Source organism: Danio rerio, chromosome 20 (genome assembly GCF_052040795.2).
Source record: "Danio rerio strain M-AB ecotype USA chromosome 20, GRCz13ab, whole genome shotgun sequence".
NCBI lineage: Eukaryota > Metazoa > Chordata > Actinopteri > Cypriniformes > Danionidae > Danio > Danio rerio.
This window is the reverse complement of record NC_141040.1, coordinates 1,421,304-1,439,209: the sequence shown is the minus strand read 5'-3', so window position 1 is coordinate 1,439,209 and position 17,906 is coordinate 1,421,304. Positions and strand designations below refer to the sequence as shown.

Sequence of the window (17,906 nt, the reverse complement as noted above, 5' to 3'; positions counted from 1 at the left end):
AGCCTAAACTCACCTTAAATTGTAAACATTTCTTAAATCTGATTGGCTGATTGTAATGTTAATCCTGGAACATGTCCTGTTTGGTGAAGTCACACTAACCATCTGTGTGTTTGACTTCAACATATCACTTTTTGGCAATTCATTAATTTTTTTTCATGAGTGAGAATATGTTTAGAGTTTTGCAAAAAAAAAAAAAGCACTACTATTACTAGTATTCAGTTTATAGTGCAATGCAGTAGTTTAAAGACGTAACTATGTTAATTTAAGTTATTTGGCAAGTCATTGGACAACATTGCTTTCTTAGGGGGCAATTAGGCTAATATTGAGCAGTTTTGCATTATATTTTTTTATTCCTCCAAACAAAACAAAGCAATAAATTAATAAATAAATAAATAAACAAACAAACAAAATAAATAAATAGTTACACCCAACCTGGCAACCCGGCAAAACTTTTTTCGTGTGGCAGTCGCGTAAAACCGTAAAATCATTGATTTTGAGTGTAATAGTCGCCCAATCTGGCAACCCTGTGAAAACTTTGTGTGTGGTGGTCGCGTGAACCCGTAAAATCATCGATTGTGCGTGTAATAGTCGCCAAATCTGGCAACCCAGGGAAGCACTTTTGTGTGGGAGTTGCGTGAAACCGGACACTTTCTGCAGCGCGAAGGACGCTTGACGGTGGATATGTTTGCTCTGTTGACTGACCGCAGAGACAAGTGTCGGTGGTTTTAAAGCAGACTTTCTCTGGCTGAAAGCCCGCTCTTCATCATCATCATCATCATCCTCATCATCATCAGCTGATCCAGGACCTGCGCTTCAGCACCACTGACTGCGGTAATGACACAAACTGACCTTCACCGCTGACAGCATCTGCAGCTTTAGTTCATTGTCTACTCATCATTACTCTGAGGAACAGTTTTTTCTCTTAACCTAAAAGTTGATTCTTGTGTTTTACTGATATACAGTGTGAATCTCGGGTCTGTTTCATCTGCTGCAGATATAGAAATAGTGTTTTCTGCTGGGATGTCAACACTTGTTTGTGTGATTTACTAGAGATATTCGTGAAGAATAACGTTAAGTGTGTTCCCACGTGAAAAATCCTGTTGTCATTCATAGTAAACATTAGTGATTCTGATGTATTATACTATTACACTTTGTTAATGATTGCTTACTGTTACTAACGTTATAGTGAACTGACAAATTGTAATGTAGTGTAATTTAGTTTGTATTAGTAAACTTTAACCCAATGGTTAAGTTAAACATATTTGGTGCTTTGTTGGGTAATTTTTAACCTTTATTAAGTTATTTATTAATATCTCAACTAGTTGACTTCAATATTTGGTGATGTGTTGGGTAATTTTTAACCTTTATTAAGTTATTTATTAATAACTGAACTATAGTTGGTTTAAAAATTTGAATGTCAACAGATAACTGATTTAACTGACACAGAACAGCTGTATTAATCACTCTAAAAACAAGTTATTTCTTTAACCCAATAGTTGAGGTAAACATTTTTGGTGCTTTGTTGGGTTATTTTAAACCTTTATTAGGTTATTTAATAATAACTCAATTAGTTGGGTTACATATTTGATGCTTTGCTGGGTTATTTTTAACATTTATTTGGTTATTTATTTAATAACTCAACCAGTTGGGTTAAAATTTTGAATTTCAACAGTCATTTAACTGACATAGAACAGCTGTATTAATATGCATATGTAATGTTGTTTTTGCGTTGTAAAGTTTATTTAAGCTCTATCGTAATAATAGTTTTTTTTTTCAAATTACCTCTCGTGTCGTGTTTTTTTTTTTGTTAGTTTCACCAGCACTTTCAAACACGCACTTTATAGCCGATAAAACGCTTTCTCTACCTCCTGTGTTCATCTCTACAGTTTTTTTTTGGGGGGAGAAAATGATGCACATGTTTGGGATATTCGGCTGTCATTCTCGACTTTAGGACGCAGCGGAGACATTCATTAATGTACACAGCCATAATTCGAACAAAATAGTAGTACTTTAATAGTAATACCCAACAAAATCTCACCGCAATTCGTAACTTTTTGCTTTAGTGGCTAATTCATATGAATTTGTACGATCTAATTCATACAATTTAGTACGATTTGCTCATCACCCAATGACGGTTGGGGTTAGGGGTGGGGTTGGGTGCCACGCCTCCTTTTTAAAATTGTACAATTTCATATGATTGAACTTGTATGAATTCATACGAATTAGCCACTAAACTGACAAAACGTAAAATACTTACGTTTTCTCATGAGATCAGGCTGGATATTTGGCTGTCATTCTCGCCTTTAGTACCCAGTGGAGACATTCATTAATGCACCATAATTTGAACATAATAGTAGTACTTTAATAGTAATACCCAACAAAATGTCACTGCATTTCATAACTTTTTGCTTTAGTGGCTAATTCGTATGAATTCGTACAATCTAATTCATACAATTTAGTACGATTTTCTCATCACCCCATGACGGTTGGAGTTAGGGGTGGGGTTGGGTGCCACGCCTCCTTTTTAAAATCGTACAATTTCATATGATTGAACTTGCATGAATTCATACGAATTAGCCACTAAACTGACAAAACGTAAAATACTTACGTTTTCTCATGAGATCAGGCTGGATATTCGGCTGTCATTCTCGCCTTTAGTACCCAGTAGAGACATTCATTAATGTACTCAGCCATAATTCGAACATAATAGTGGTACTTTAATAGTAATACCCAACAAAATCTCACGGCAATTCGTAACTTTTTGCTTTGGTGGCTAATTCGTATGAATTCGTACAATCTAATTCATAGAATTTAGTACGATTTGCTCATCACCCAATGACGGTTGGGGTTAGGGGTGGGGTTGGGTGCCACGCCTCCTTTTTAAAATCGTACAATTTCGTATGATTGAACTTGCATGAATTCATACAAATTAGCCACTAAACTGACAAAACGTAAAATACTTACGTTTTCTCATGAGATCAGGCTGGATATTCGGCTGTCATTCTCGCCTTTAGGATGCAGCGGAGACATTCATTAATGTACTCAGCCATAATTCGAACATAATAGTAGTACTTCAATAGTAATACCCAACACAATCTCGCGGCAATTCGTAACTTTTTGCTTTAGTGGCTTATTCGTATGAATTCGTACGATCTAATTCATACAATTTAGTACCATAAGCTCATCACCCAATGACGGTTGGGGTTAGGGGTGGGGTTGGGTGACACGCCTCCTTTTTAAAATCGTACAATTTCGTATGATTGAACTTAAATGAATTCATACGAATTACCCACTAAACTGACAAAATGTAGAATACTTACGTTTTCATGAGATCAGGCTGTATATTCGGCTGTCATTCTCGCCTTTAGGACCCAGTGGAGACATTCATTAATGTACTCAGCCATAATTCGAACATAATAGTAGTACTTTAATAGTAATACCATAATTAAAAAAAATAACATTCAATTAAAAATAACCCAGCGCATTGGGTTAAAATATAACCTATAGTTGGGTTATATGTTGGGGTATTTCTAACCCAACTATTTTAATGGAGTACTCCAGTTGTTGCTGCTGTACTAACTGTAGAATCACCACAGCAGATAAAAGCTTTATCTGGAAGATGCTAAATGTTCCTGCAATTCTAGAGTCTGGCAATCTAGAATGATGCAGGCGTACTTTTTATTATTATTGTTTTTTACAATTGCTCATTACACATTGTTTTTTTATGATCCTCTGCAAGAGCAAACCCTGTCTCTATTCAAACCAGTGAAGTCCTCTTTATTATTGGTGAACCTGCCGTCTCCATCAGGTCTGTATGATGATGCCGTCTGTTGTGTTTTTAGCTTTGGGTGAAACCAGAAGACTCAGATGAGTGGAAAGAGACAAGTATTAGAGGCAGATGTGGGAACGCGCGGTTTGCTCTTTATCCAGCAGATTTACAGTAATCTGAGTTGCATAGCAGCCTCATGAGCTCACAGTGCTGTCCACGCTTTGTGCCAGACTGTCAGTGCGCACTTGTGTAATCAGAGCCGGCAGATCGAGCGCTTTTTAATGACACTTTTAAACTCTGCTCTGTTTGTTTTGTAAGAAGTGGACAGTGGTTGCGGAGACCCTTCCAGCTGCAGCAGGTCTCTTTTAGGGCTGCGCGATACTGGGAACACATGCAATATTGTTGCAGAGTGATAACATTTATAACATTTTCCTAGAAAACGGCTATTTTAATTAGCTCTGTTTTTAAATCATTTATTGATATTAACAGGTAAAAATATTTTTTAAGATCGAATTAATTAAAATTCAGACTAAAAACTGTGTCGAGGTGCAAACAAGTATTCTTTTATTTGCAATATAGTATGTATTGTATTTACAATTTATTAATTTATTAAGTATATATTTATTTGCAATACACTGAAAAAGTATTATTTAAAGATGATTTACTCAATTTTTTTACGTTAAGTGGCTGTAAACAATTTATTTGGGCTGAATTTAAACGCACAAATTACGTAGAATTTTATTAAATTTAATTTGTTTGTTTAAATTCAACACAAATAAATAGTTTGCAACAGTTTTGCAGACATCATTTTTTTCAGTGTACATTACTATAGTATTTATTATGTGTGTAAAAGCTGTGCCAAACAACATTTTTCATGCAAAACCATTGTTTGCTATTTTATTATCTCATATATAATCTTATATTACCATTAAAAACTTTCCTAATTAACTAGTGATCTTACAGCTACCAATACATCTTATTAAATGTGCTAATAAAGAATAAATACATTTAACATAACAAAATTTAACGGTGCTCTTAGTAGTTTAAAGGATAGCTGTGTGTTTGTAAATATTTAAATATCAAGTAATGTATAAATCTATACTAAAGTATATAGAATTTAAGCATGAGATATGGATGTGATGTGAAGCGAAAGGTGCTTTCTTTTAGAGCTGCACAATATATAGCAAAATTAAAGTTATTGCGATGACAGTATATGCAATATAAAGTCAGAATTATTAGCCCCCCTGAATTATTTGCCCCCCTGTTTTTTTTTTTCCTGCTCTCTGGGTAACGGAGAGCAGATTTCTTCAACACATTTCTAATCATAATAGTTTTAATAACTAATTTCTAATAACTGATTTATTTTCTCTTTGTCATGATGACAGTAAATAATATTAGACTAGATATTCCTGAAGACACTTCTATACAGCTTAAAATGACATTTAAAGGCTTAACTAGGTTAATTAGGGTAACTAGGCAGGTTAGGGTAATTAGGCAAGTTATTCTATAATGATGGTTTGTTCTGTAGATTATCGAAAAAAAGTTAGCCTAAAGGGGCTAATAATATTGTCTTTAAAATATTGTTTAAAAAATTAAAAACTGCTTTTATTCTAGCCGAAATAAAACAAATAAGACTTTCTCCAGAAGAAAAAATATTATCAGACATAATGTGAACATTTCCTGGCTCTGTTCAACATCATTTGGGAAATATTTAAAAAAGAGAAAAACATTCAAAGGGGGCGAATAATTCTGACTTCAGCTGTATTTATCACAGATAAATGAGAGTGGTTTAAATTAATCTGAATCCTCGATGATGCAGTTATTAAATGAATCTGCTTCTCTGCTGTGTTTCAGTGGGCTGTGAATGGAGAATAGGGCGATGTACCTAACCACCACCCATGAGGACCGGGAGAACAGCTCTTTCTATGAGGAAAGCTATGATGGCATGAATCTGTCCAAACTCAACCTGTGTGAAGAAGGTACAGAAATCTACACCATTTCTTCTTTTACCTGTGCCGCTATATATTTTCTGATACGGTTTCAATGAAGTGTTTACATTCAGTTGAAGTCAGAATCATTCGCCCTACTTTGATTTATTTATTTTTGCTTTTTCAAATATCGCAGAGCAATCTTCTGAAGAAAGAAAAAATACTTCTTTAACGTTTTATTTCAGCTAGAATAAAAGCAGTTTTTTTTTAATAAAACATTTTAAGGACAAATTATCAGCCCTCTTTAGCAATATTTTTATTCGATTGTCTACAAAACAAACCACTGTTATACAATGAATTGCCTTATTATTCTAACTTGCCTAACTAACCTAGTGAAGCCTTTAAATGTCACTTTAAGCTGAAAAATAGTGTCTTGAAAAATATCTAGTCAAATATTACTTACTGTCATCAAGGCGGAGAAAAAAAAATCAGTTATTAGAGATGAGTTATTAAAACTAATAATTCAGGAGGGCTAATAATTCTGACTTTAGCTTTATACACATTTATTTGAGCAATAATACATGAGTAGCCATGCAATATGTCTGTATATCGGCACTGCTGGTAAAAAACATGCAATCAAACATGGAGAGTCTCAAAAATCCTTTTGTATGAGGAACTACTTTCTTCCGCCATTCATTCACATCTGCAGCTGACGACAGAACAGCAGAAACTGTTGCTACTTCACTGTCACTTGTTACAAAACCCAGTTTTTTTTAAAGGCTTGTCTAGGGAAGGGGTTAGCAACATAAAAGGACACAGAACTCAGAAGTGCAATTGTCTATTTATTTAGAGCCCAGAAAATACGTGTCCTGGCGACGCAGTGGCGCAGTAGGTAGTGCTGTTGCTTCACAGCAAGAAGGTCGCTGGTTCGAGCCTCGGCTGAGTCAGTTGGCATTTCTGTGTGGAGTTTGCATGTTCTCCCTGCGTTTGCGTGGGTTTCCTCCAGGTGCTCTAATTTCCCTCACAGTCCAAACACATGCGGTACAGGTGAATTGGGTAGGCTAAATAGTCCGTAGTGTATAAATTTGAATGAGTGTGTGTGGAGGTTTCCCAGAGATGGGTTGCGGCTGAAAGGGCATCCACTGCGTAAAAACGTGCTGGATGAGTTGGCGGTTCATTCTGCTGTGGCGACCCCGGATTAATAAAGGTACTAAGCCGAAAAAAAATGAATGAATGAAAGTAAGTGTCCTGTCAAAATAAGGTGGCAAAAAATATATAGATAATTAATTAAACAATATTTCTCAATCAAAACAATTACTTAAACAAGCACACACAAAACATAAATAAACCATAGAGAAAGCATAGATCAACAAAGAATTAAAAAAACAGCAACAACACCAGCATGGCCCCTCAGCAGCGGATGCACAAGATGCGCACAAAAATCTCAGACCTTCATCAGGACAAGATACGTAGAGATTCTCAACAAGTACGAGTCATACTCTCAAGAGAGCAAAGATCAGGAGGATCAGACACGCACTGGAAAACAAAGAGCCACCCCGACACACACTCATATTCGCTTATAAAGCCGCCAGTGGAAATGAGCCGCAGGTGCGAGGCGGGGTTAACCTCAAAGAAAAGAAACATCAATTAATAAAACAAACTCCAACACGACACAACAACCAAGATATTAATAATAATAATAATAATAATAATAATTATTATTATTATTATTATTATTATTATAAGTAGAAGAAGAATGAATAAACCATGACATACTGTAGAGCTATTGTTCGAATGATTCTCTAGCATAATATTTAAAGTGATGACAAAGCAGCTGATTTTGCTCACATTTTAAGATTATAAGGCTGAACATCATGAAAAGCCATCAGTTTAGAGATTTACCAGTATTTCTCTGTTGCAATCGAGATATCACAATAATTAATCCAAACAACAACAAAAAAAGCCAAAGCAAAGAAAGCACTAGCAGATTACTATGGTATAAGTACAGCACTACAACATACACAATAGAGAGAGATCGACTTAGAATGTAACTTACCTGTTATGTAATGATTTGATCAGCTGTAGTCAGGGCCGGAGCAAGCTAAACTGCTGCTCCAGGCAGAGAACGATCACGCCGCCCTCAATCCCAATGTGAAAACGAAAGTGACCGGTTATGAAAATAAAGTGAGGTGTGGCGGACCTCTGTTCAGCCGCCCTATGCGGATATAACTAAGGATGCGTGGGTGCTGAGGGAAGGAGGGAGATGTCGCCGACGCTGCCCTCTCTATACTGCCGCCCTATGGGCGGAAATAACTGAGGGCGCGCGGGTGTCACAGACCTCTAATCTGCCACCCTACGCACGGATTTAACTGAGGACACGCGGGTGCTGATGGAGCAGTCACTGATGCTGCCCTGCCCTCTCTATTCTGAGGATGCGGGTGGTGAGGGAGGTGTCGCGGACATAACTGAGGGCGCGGGTCTTAAGAGGGGGGGGGGCGGATGCCACCCTCTCTATACTGCCGCCCTAGGCGGCTGCCTAGGTCGCCTCTATGGACGCGCCGGCCCTGGCTGTAGTTTGAAATTACGCTGAGTTTTTCTCCCCCTAAGGACTTATTTTGCTTATTTTACTAGATTATTATATCTTGTGGTGAAATGTCAACTGTCTTTGCTCAGCTCACTATGACAGGCTGATGGCCGCTGACGCTGTCTCTCAGAAATTATAAATATTTAAAATAGGCACTTACCTTATAAATAAACTGCATAGTTGCAATCTAAACAACTACATTCTCGCCTTAAAAAGCCTCAAAAGTACATGATGCTGTCTAACAGCTGCAATATTTGTCAAACAGTAGTGAGTTTATTGATCTGCTGTCACTCTGTGGGCGGAGTAATACACAAGGGTGAAGAGGCTGCATGTATAAGTGCTATTATTGCAGAATACCCCTGATTGGCTATTAGACAATCATATTTGACAACCAGACAGAACTTATTAATTATTATTTAATAATTTTTAATATTATTATATTATGATATTGTGCAAATGTCTTTCAGTGGATGTATATATAATATGAGGGATTATTGTTCCGTGCTTGTGTTTTACAGTAAATTCTACAAAGTACAGGAGAAAGACTGATAATCGCTGTGGACAGTTGGATTCTCTCACTTCAATCAAATATGCCATCGTGTCGCTTTATATTCTGGTGCTGCTCACCATATTCGGCCTCTGCATAGCAGGTAAGCATGTTTGCTTTCTGTTTGCATTATCTGCTTTTATAGTTATTTGACTAGTTTACATAGTTAGATATCTGAGTTATTTCAGCGATTCCCAACTGGAGTCGGGTCCCGACCAACAAGGGGTTCTCAGTAAGCTCTGTTGGTGGTCATGTCATTTAGCAGTTGACAATTAAGAGAATGATCATGTTGCCTTAGTTCATTTTATCCCCTGACTGACCAAAAAATGTACAAATTCGTAATTCGTTCACCACAAAAAAAAGACTCACTGATTCACCTTCATCAGCTAATAGTAATGTCCCAAGCATACTTGACCCAAATGAGGAAGCTCCAAACATTTCAAATTCAAAAATGGGCCATTTAAGGCAAAGATTTGGCACTTAAGGCAAAATGTGATCTGTATGTGAGCCTAATGTGGCCCATGTGGAAAATGATCAATTCGGCCCAAATGATGGAGGACAAATGTGGGCCACAGTTGGCAAGATAGTGGCCTAGTCATTTAAGGGTAATCTGGGTCTAAACCTAAAGTGGCTCACATGTGTAAGTGCAAATGTGGCCCAGTTAAGACATATGTGGGCCACTTTTGGCAAATATTTGGCACAGTAATCTCTGGCTTTTGCGGCTGTGAGCCTAATGTGGCCCAGAGAAGATATGGCAAAGTTGGCCCAGTTATTTTAGAACATATGTGGGCCCCTTTTGGCTAATATTCCTCACAGTTAGCTCTGGCTAATGTGGATTTGAGCCTATTGTGGCCCAGAGAAGATATGGCATATGTGGCCCAGTTATCCTAAAACAAATGTGGACCACATAGACTAAAGTGTTTGCTTTAGGTGGGCTCTTAGCCCTGAACCTCTTAATAGAATGTAGTCATACTGCAATGCATGCTGGGATTTTTGTACTTTGCCACACCCAGTAAGTGTAAGGTGTGGGCCAGATCTGGGCTGGAATAAAAGCCAACTGTGGCCCAGAATAGGGTCAGTTCTGGATCATCCTGTTGAATTCTGGCTGATATGTGATATTGCTTTGGCTTATTTGTGGTCCAGATCTGGCAAAGAAGGGAGCAGACTGCCCAAGTGCCCTCATTCCATGCGGTATGTGGACCGGATTTGAGCCACATGAGTTTTGCCAGCTGGGTTGCCACCAAACATTCAGAATTACACATAAAGCACCCATGCAGTGGACGAACAGGTCACAGATTGCTTCAATGTTAAGCTTGATTCCCCTTTTCCATTGTCCTGAGGTTGAAATGCAATCTAGCTCACAGCAGGACAGCTTTCAGAGCCCCCAGTGAACCTTCAGTGATTTATATACTGTATGCAAGTGCTGATTGCTGTTTTGTCACTATGGTTTTGCAGCAGTAAAGTATGGATGGCGTCCATGGTGACTCCAGCACTCAGAGCTCTGTGGGGAAGAATGGCAAATAAGCAATAACATCAGCTCATTAATCAATGCAGAGATATTAATATTGTTAATGCTGTTATCGTTGTATGTCTACACTGCATTTTATTTACCTTCACTCAATTTGAGTAAAGGTAAATTGCATAAACTTTATATTGAAGTGATAGTTCACCCCAAATTTGAATGTCCTCTCTACATGCCTCTCTAAATATCCGTGTTATTCAGTGCAGGAAAGCACACTCAAGTTTTAGCAATGGACAAAAAAATGGAAACATGTGTGAAGTTTTGTGAAAGTGCTGTATTTTGGGTTTCACCAAGAACTGCTCAATGTTTTTGGTTTGTCGTGCAGGGCAGACACACATGTGCACACACACACACACACACACACACACACATCAGCTGAATGAGTCATTCACAGCACAGGCCATTACATCATTCATCTGTTTGCCTGAAATTTAATATGAGCAGAACGGGAGGGAGGAAGATCTGCACGAGAAGAAAGAGGAGGTCGAGAAAAACAGAGAAAATGCAGCGCTCTTTGTGTTGCATGGTTTTAGAACAAATGACTCACGCTCGGTTCAGATTTCCCCAAAACACCGAACAAGCTGCAGTTCAGGCATCTCGTGTAGTTGATGCATTCGGCTGATATTGTCGACATATGACAGGAGGACACTGCGTGGGGCACTTTAATGAAACATGCACTTATTCCACACAGCAGGATTACTAACTCTAAAGGGTTAGTTCACCCAAAAATAAAAAAAACATCCCGTCATTTACTCACCCTCGAGGTCTCCTAAGTGTATGTGCCTTTTTTTCAGTCAAATATAATCAGAGTTTAAAAAGAAAATGATCTTGGGCTTTTGCAGCTCTACGATGAATTTTTGTCATCAGTTGAAAAGAAGTTTATTAAGGACATCCCTTCATAAAAAAATGCCTCACATGGCTCTGGGGCAAGATTATAATAGTTTTGGATCTATCAGTAGTTTTAGTGTCAATAATTCAGTTTCAATAATTTCGCTTTGACTTTTTGTGGCGACGCCAGTTGTAGTGCTGTCGCCTCACAGCAAGAAGGTCGCTGGTTCGAGCCTCTTCTCAGTTGGCGTTTCTGTGTGGAGTTTGCATGTTCTCCCTGTGTTCGCGTGGGTTTCCTCCGGGTGCTCCGGTTTCCCCCACAGTCCAGAGACTTGCGGTGCAGGTAAATTGGGTAGGCTAAATTGTCTGTAGTGTGTGAATGTGCGTGTGGATGTTTCCCAGAGATGGGTTGCAGCTGGAAGGACATCCGCTGTGTAAAAAATTGCTGTATAAGTTGGCAGTTCATTCCGACCTCGGATTAATAAAAAGACTTACTGTGGATGAGTGCTTACTGGAGACGCGAATCATTTCAAATGATTCTGTTCGTTTTGGCGAACTAGTTTAACCGGTTCACTTAGAAGATCCGGTTAAAAAGATTCGATCGCGATACATTAATAAAACCTATTATTGGGCACAAATGTGTTAAAGCAAAAGTTTAAAGGGTCTGTATTTAATGCTGTCACTGTGCTGCTGTCATGTCCACTCGTTGTTTTTGTCGCGGGAGCAACATTGAGGATGACTGGAGGACATACCTGTCAACATTGGGATGTGAAAATAAGGGATATGCCCACCATAAAAAGGGATTTAAGGCCAGTGGCAGCAGGACTACAGACTCTGAGGTGCCGTACGGGTCAAACACCTGCAGCACGGATTATTTTTACCTCTAAAAATGCTTAAAGTAAGATTATCTATTAAATACATTTACAAGGATGAAAACGAAGGAGGTTTCTGCTATAGTTGTAGTTAGTTTCAGTTAGTTCAGCTTTTTTTAAACTCTCATTTTTATTTCAGTTTACGACAATTATTTACATTATAGTTTTTGTTTTTTCGTTAGTTTTCGTTAACTATAAAACCCTTGCTCTGGGGGATGAATAAATGTCTTCTGTAGTAAATTTGTGCAGTTTTTTTAAGAAAGACATCTTTATAAACTTTATAAACTGTTTTGTGTAACTTCTGGCAAGATCTGCCTGTAATCTTCTTTGCCTTCTTTTTAGGTGCATTTTTTTGGAGAATACAATTTTTTGTTTTTTTATTTGCAATATTTTGACTCAGAAATGCTTTTACTTTAGAAGTCTTTAATTTGGATAACGCAGACACGCAGGTACTGGAAGTGACTTTATAGCATCAGATATAAATGCCTTTACTCACAGCTGATTGGTCCAGTTGGGTTTGTCTTGTCTAACCAAGAATAAATCCTGCTCTAGAGCAGGTTAGCTGTAAATTACTGTGGTGATGAAACCTTCTGGACTAAAACCTTCTTGAGCCTGAAAACGTTCTGAAAGTTTCTCAAAATAACCACAATTTTACCAGGGTTAAATCCCAAACTGACTTTGGGATTTTGATTGACATTTTCCCTTTGTACATGTCTTCAGCGAGGGGAAAGCCCCACCCAAGAATCTTGGCCAAGAATCTTGAAGATTTTATAGCTATTTTCCAAAGGGCGACACGTTGACTCAGCAGCTGGGTCAGTTGGAGTTTCTGTGTGGAGTTTGAATGTTCTCCGCCGTGTTGGCATGGGTTACCTCCGGGTGCTCCGGTTTCCCCCACAGTCTAAACCATTGGTCACCAAACTTGTTCCTGGAGGGCCGGTGTCCTGCAGATTTTAGTTCCAACCATAATCAAACACACCTGAACAAGCTAATCAAGGTCTTCCTAGGTATACTAGAAACATCCAGCCAGGTGTGTTGAGGCAAGTTGGAGCTAAACCCTGCAGGGACACCGGCTCTCCAGGACCGAAATTGGTGACCCCTGGTCTAAACACATGTGCATAGACAAAATTGAGCATTATGTATGAATGTGAGAGTGTATGGATGTCTCCCAGTGATGGGTTGCAGCTGGAAGGGTATCCACTGTGTTAGGAAAAGTTGGCGGTTCATTCTGCTGTGGCGAATAAAGGGACTAAGAATGCATGAAAATATTTTTGAGTCTATGCAGTGTGGACTTTGTTACCGTTTCCTTTTTGATCAAGCTTGTAGAACTTAATGGCTCAATATGAAATACTACATCTGCACTCTTCCTGTTTCAGTATCAAAAAGCCATGCGTCCTGGAGACGTGAGGAAGCACTTCTGGAGAATGTGACGCGGCTAGGGGAGCAGTCGGAGACCCTGCAGATGTCTCTCAGCCAGATCCCGTCCCAGAGCGACCTTCTGGAGAACATCTGGAAGCTGGAGAGCCTCTTTCACAACCACACTGAACAGCTGAGGCTGCTGGGTAATGCATCACAGAAGAGTCTAGAAACTTATCTATACTCACACACTTTTAAAGACTACTTTAACAGCTTTTCGGTTGTTATTTATTCATTTTTTATTAATGGACTCTTCACACTTCGAGGGCAGTGAATGGGAGAGTACAAACAAATCATTTATTTACAATCATATATGCTGAAATACTGAAAGAAAAGCACGATGGTGTTACTAAGACTTCCAAAAAAAATAAAAAAATAGTGTGAGACTGACAGCAAGATGAGAAAACGATGTCCAATTTACTTTTCTGTTTATTTATTTTACATTTTTGCATTAATAAGGGGAAAAGCTCGGTTATGGATGTGACTAGGGATGTGGAGTCGACTCCGAAAGAGTCAATTCCTCAACTCTCAATGGACCAAGTACCGGAGTCGACTCCAGGCTAGGAATCGACTCCATGAGTCGAGTCTGTTTTTTCAAATACTTCTTGATTATTGGTCATTCTTGAGTTTGATGAACATCGAAGGCGCCCGCTTTGAATGCATGATCACACTATTTACGCTTTTGCTTTTGAGTTTCGCGACCACGAGCAGTCTAGGCTATTAAATAGTGCTGTGGTATTTCATTTTCAAATTCCTATAAAGCACGTACAACTTTTGCATTTTGGTTGGATTTGCCGGCGATGTCAAGCTTGCTGTGTTATAAGTGAAATATAGTTGTATATATGTGTGAATTTGGTGGATCGACGTTTTAAGTACTCCAGGTAAAACTATGAAGTTATGTTAGGCATTGGGTGCTGCTATATGCTCAATTAAAATATGTATTTAACCTATGCATATTTCAGGAATAAATAAATAAATAAAACACTAATCATAATGACAAAAGTAGCCAAGATCAATTTATTGACACAAAATCTGACAATATATGTGGTCGTGGTTTTGTTTTGGCCCTGAACACTGTTAATTTCACCTCTAATTCTTTCTTGTGTGTTTTTTAATAACCACAAAAATACATCAGAACTATTCCAAACGTAATTCGTTTCCAATAAAAGAGAATTTTAAATAAAAATATAGCCGAGGTTAAATGTTCAAAAACTAGGTCTGACTCGCTCCTTTTCTTCCGACATAGACTATGCTGTCCCATTAACACACCGTTAATGAATTACAATAATTAACATATTGCACAAAACAAACTGGGATATTTAAAAGTAAAGTAATTAAAAGTTAAATAAAGAAATCTGCTCTCCGTTAAAGAGAAACTGGGGAAAAATAAACAGGGGGGGGCTAATAATTCTGACTTCAACTGTATGTTTTCTGAGAAAAATAGTGACGTGTTCAATATTTATTTCCCTCACTGTATATGACCAGGGTTACTGACACAGGGTCTGGAGCGGGACATTAAAGACCTGCAGGCCTTCGCAGAGCACACCACTGACTCTGTGGCTCAGCTGTGGGATCATCTGTCCATGATCAGCCACTCCAGCCAGAGAAATAGCACCCACCTCGGGGACGAGCTGGCCTCCACTGCCGGCTCCATCCGAGAGCAGGACGCACTCCTAAAGACAATGGTGGGGAACGTGGAGACTTTGCAGGAGCGTCTGGAGGAGATGGGCTGGACGCTGCAGACGCTGAACCATTCGCTCGGGGGGGACATGAGTCTGCACCAGATCAAAATCTATGAGCTGCAGGAGAAAATTGTAAATGTGACGCACGACACCTTAGGCATGAGGATCACACAAACACACCTGGAGGATCAGCTCCGGAACGAGATTCAGGTCCTGAACGTGGTCACGGCAGATCTGAGGCTGAAGGAGTGGGAGCACTCCATGGCTCTCAAAAATCTGACCATATTTCAAGGTAGGAGCGGGGTTTTTCCATGTTCTCAATACATATAGTTTTATTAAAAATGCAAAAATGGAGCTCTAGGCTAGTTTTTAACATAAGACGGCGCTCTAGACTAGTTTTTAACATAAGACGGCGCTCTAGACTAGTTTTTAACAGCAGATGGAGCTCTAGGCTAGTTTTTAACATCAGATGGCACTCTAGGCTAGTTTTTAACATTAGATGGCGCTCTAGGCTAGTTTTTAACTGCAGATGGTGCTCTAGACTAGTTTTTAACAGCAGATGGTGCTCTAGGCTAGTTTTTAACAGCAGATGGAGCTCTAGACTAGTTTTTATCAGCAGACGGCGCTCTAGACTAGCGTTTAACATTAGTCGGTGCTCGAGACTAGCATTTAACATTAGACGGCGCTCTAGGCTAGTTTTTAACAGCAGATGGAGCTCTAGGCTAGTTTTTATCAGCAGACGGCGCTCTAGACTAGCGTTTAACATTAGTCGGTGCTCGAGACTAGCATTAAACATTAGACAGCGCTCTAGGCTAGTTTTTAACAGCAGATGGAGCTCTAGGCTAGTTTTTATCAGCAGACGGCGCTCTAGACTAGCGTTTAACATTAGTCGGTGCTCGAGACTAGCATTTAACATTAGACAGCGCTCTAGGCTAGTTTTTAATATTAGACAGCGCCCTAGACTAGTTTTTAACATCAGACGGCGCTCTAGACTAGCGTTTAACATCAGACGGCGCTCTAGACTAGTTTTTAACAGCAGATGGCGCTCTAGGCTAGTTTTTAACATCAGACGGCGCTCTAGACTAGCGTTTAACATCAGACGGCGCTCTAGACTAGTTTTTAACAGCAGATGGCGCTCTAGGCTAGTTTATAACATCAGACAGCGCTCTAGACTAGCGTTTAACATCAGATGGTGCTCTAGACTAGTTTTTAACATCAGACCGCGCTCTAGACTAGCGTTTAACATCAGACGGTGCTCTAGACTCGTTTTTAACAGCAGATGGCGCTCTAGACTAGTTTATAACATCAGACTGCGCTCTAGACTAGCGTTTAACATCAGATGGTGCTCTAGACTAGTTTTTAACATCAGACCGCGCTCTAGACTAGCGTTTAACATCAGATGGTGCTCTAGACTAGTTTTTAACAGCAGATGGCGCTCTAGACTAGTTTATAACATCAGACTGCGCTCTAGACTAGCATTTAACATCAGATGGCGCTCTAGACTAGTTTTTTAACAGCAGATGGCGCTCTAGACTGGCTTTTAACATCAGACGGCGCTCTAGACTAGTTTTTAACAGCAGATGTTGCTCCAGTTTAGTTTTTAACAGCATGTGGTGCTCTAGACTAGTTTTTAACATCAGACGGCACTGTAGACTAGTAACATCAGACGGCGCTCTAGACTAGTTTGTAACATCAGACAGCACTCTGGAATAGTTTTTAACTGCAGATGGCGCTCTAGACTAGTTTTTAACAGTAGACAGTGCTCTAGACTAGACAGCAAATGGCGCTCTAGACTAGGAAATGTTGCTCTAGGCTAGTTTTTAATAGCAGATTGGGGTTTGGGGTTCAGTTGAGTCATTTAGGTTGACTTTTCTGTCACAAGATTAATGTAAATACAGCCCAGTATGTACACTCTTGTAAATCACCCAAATCGTTTCTAACTTTATAAAGTATTTGAGGTTCAAGTCATATTTGTTAGTGAACAGGATGCAAGTACAGTACAGTGGTTTATAAAGCACATATTATCATCAAACTTAAAACCCAATGGATCAACCTATGAAAGGAATAATTACTTATCAGTCATAGGAAATCATGTGATTTAACATCAAATATCTCGTTGTTGAAGTAGTTGCTTTAGTTAAAGTTCCACTTCTCTTGATACGCTACACACTCACTGGGTAAACATGTGTCCTCTATTGTACAAACAAAACTGCACAGCAACAGAGCCTGGTTGTCTAGGCCAGAAGCGAGAAATGTGTCATTGGATGACTCTGGAGCCACTAATTAAACTTTTCTACTGATTTTTGTTTTACTCTGTTTTCAGGACCACCAGGGCCGAAGGGTGAGAAGGGTGATGTTGGACCCCTGGGACCAGACGGTATTCCGGGTTGGATTGGACCAAGAGGTGCAGCAACACACTCGTACCACACACAGTCAATACACACTTCACAGAGTTCCCATGGTTCACAGGATATCTGGAATATAATGGAATAATAGAAGGTCTGCTCCAGATATTGGAATACACAGACAATTTAATATAGTTTTTGGCCCCAATTGTGGAAAATCAGGGACTTTTCCTGCTTTCACAAGCTCCAGCGTGCTTTCAGTGCAAAAAAACTACTGCTGAGTGCTGAGCATCTCTGATGTGCATCACTGTGTCATGAACAGCATTAATATGATTCAATTATTCACTTTCTTTTCGGATAAATCCCTTTATTAATCCGGGGTCGCCGCAGTGGAATGAACCACCAACTTATCCAGC

The 17,906-nt window shown here is 39.1% G+C and overlaps 1 protein-coding gene across 7 annotated transcripts in view; it reads left to right on the top strand.

The window, feature by feature from the left end:
- The first annotated feature begins 646 nt into the window (after nt 1-646).
- The window catches only part of scara5 (scavenger receptor class A, member 5 (putative)), a 30,927-nt gene continuing 13,667 nt past the window's right edge, over nt 647-17,906 (top strand). For 5 of the 7 annotated variants that reach the window (XM_087297469.1, XM_087297468.1, XM_087297467.1 and 2 more), the window contains exons 1-6: nt 647-831; nt 5,624-5,748; nt 8,800-8,931; nt 13,424-13,609; nt 14,949-15,437; nt 17,469-17,549. In XM_087297469.1, coding sequence (XP_087153595.1) covers nt 5,634-5,748; nt 8,800-8,931; nt 13,424-13,609; nt 14,949-15,437; nt 17,469-17,549 — 1,003 coding nt within the window. In that variant the 5' untranslated portion in view covers nt 647-831; nt 5,624-5,633. 7 annotated transcript variants of the gene reach the window in all.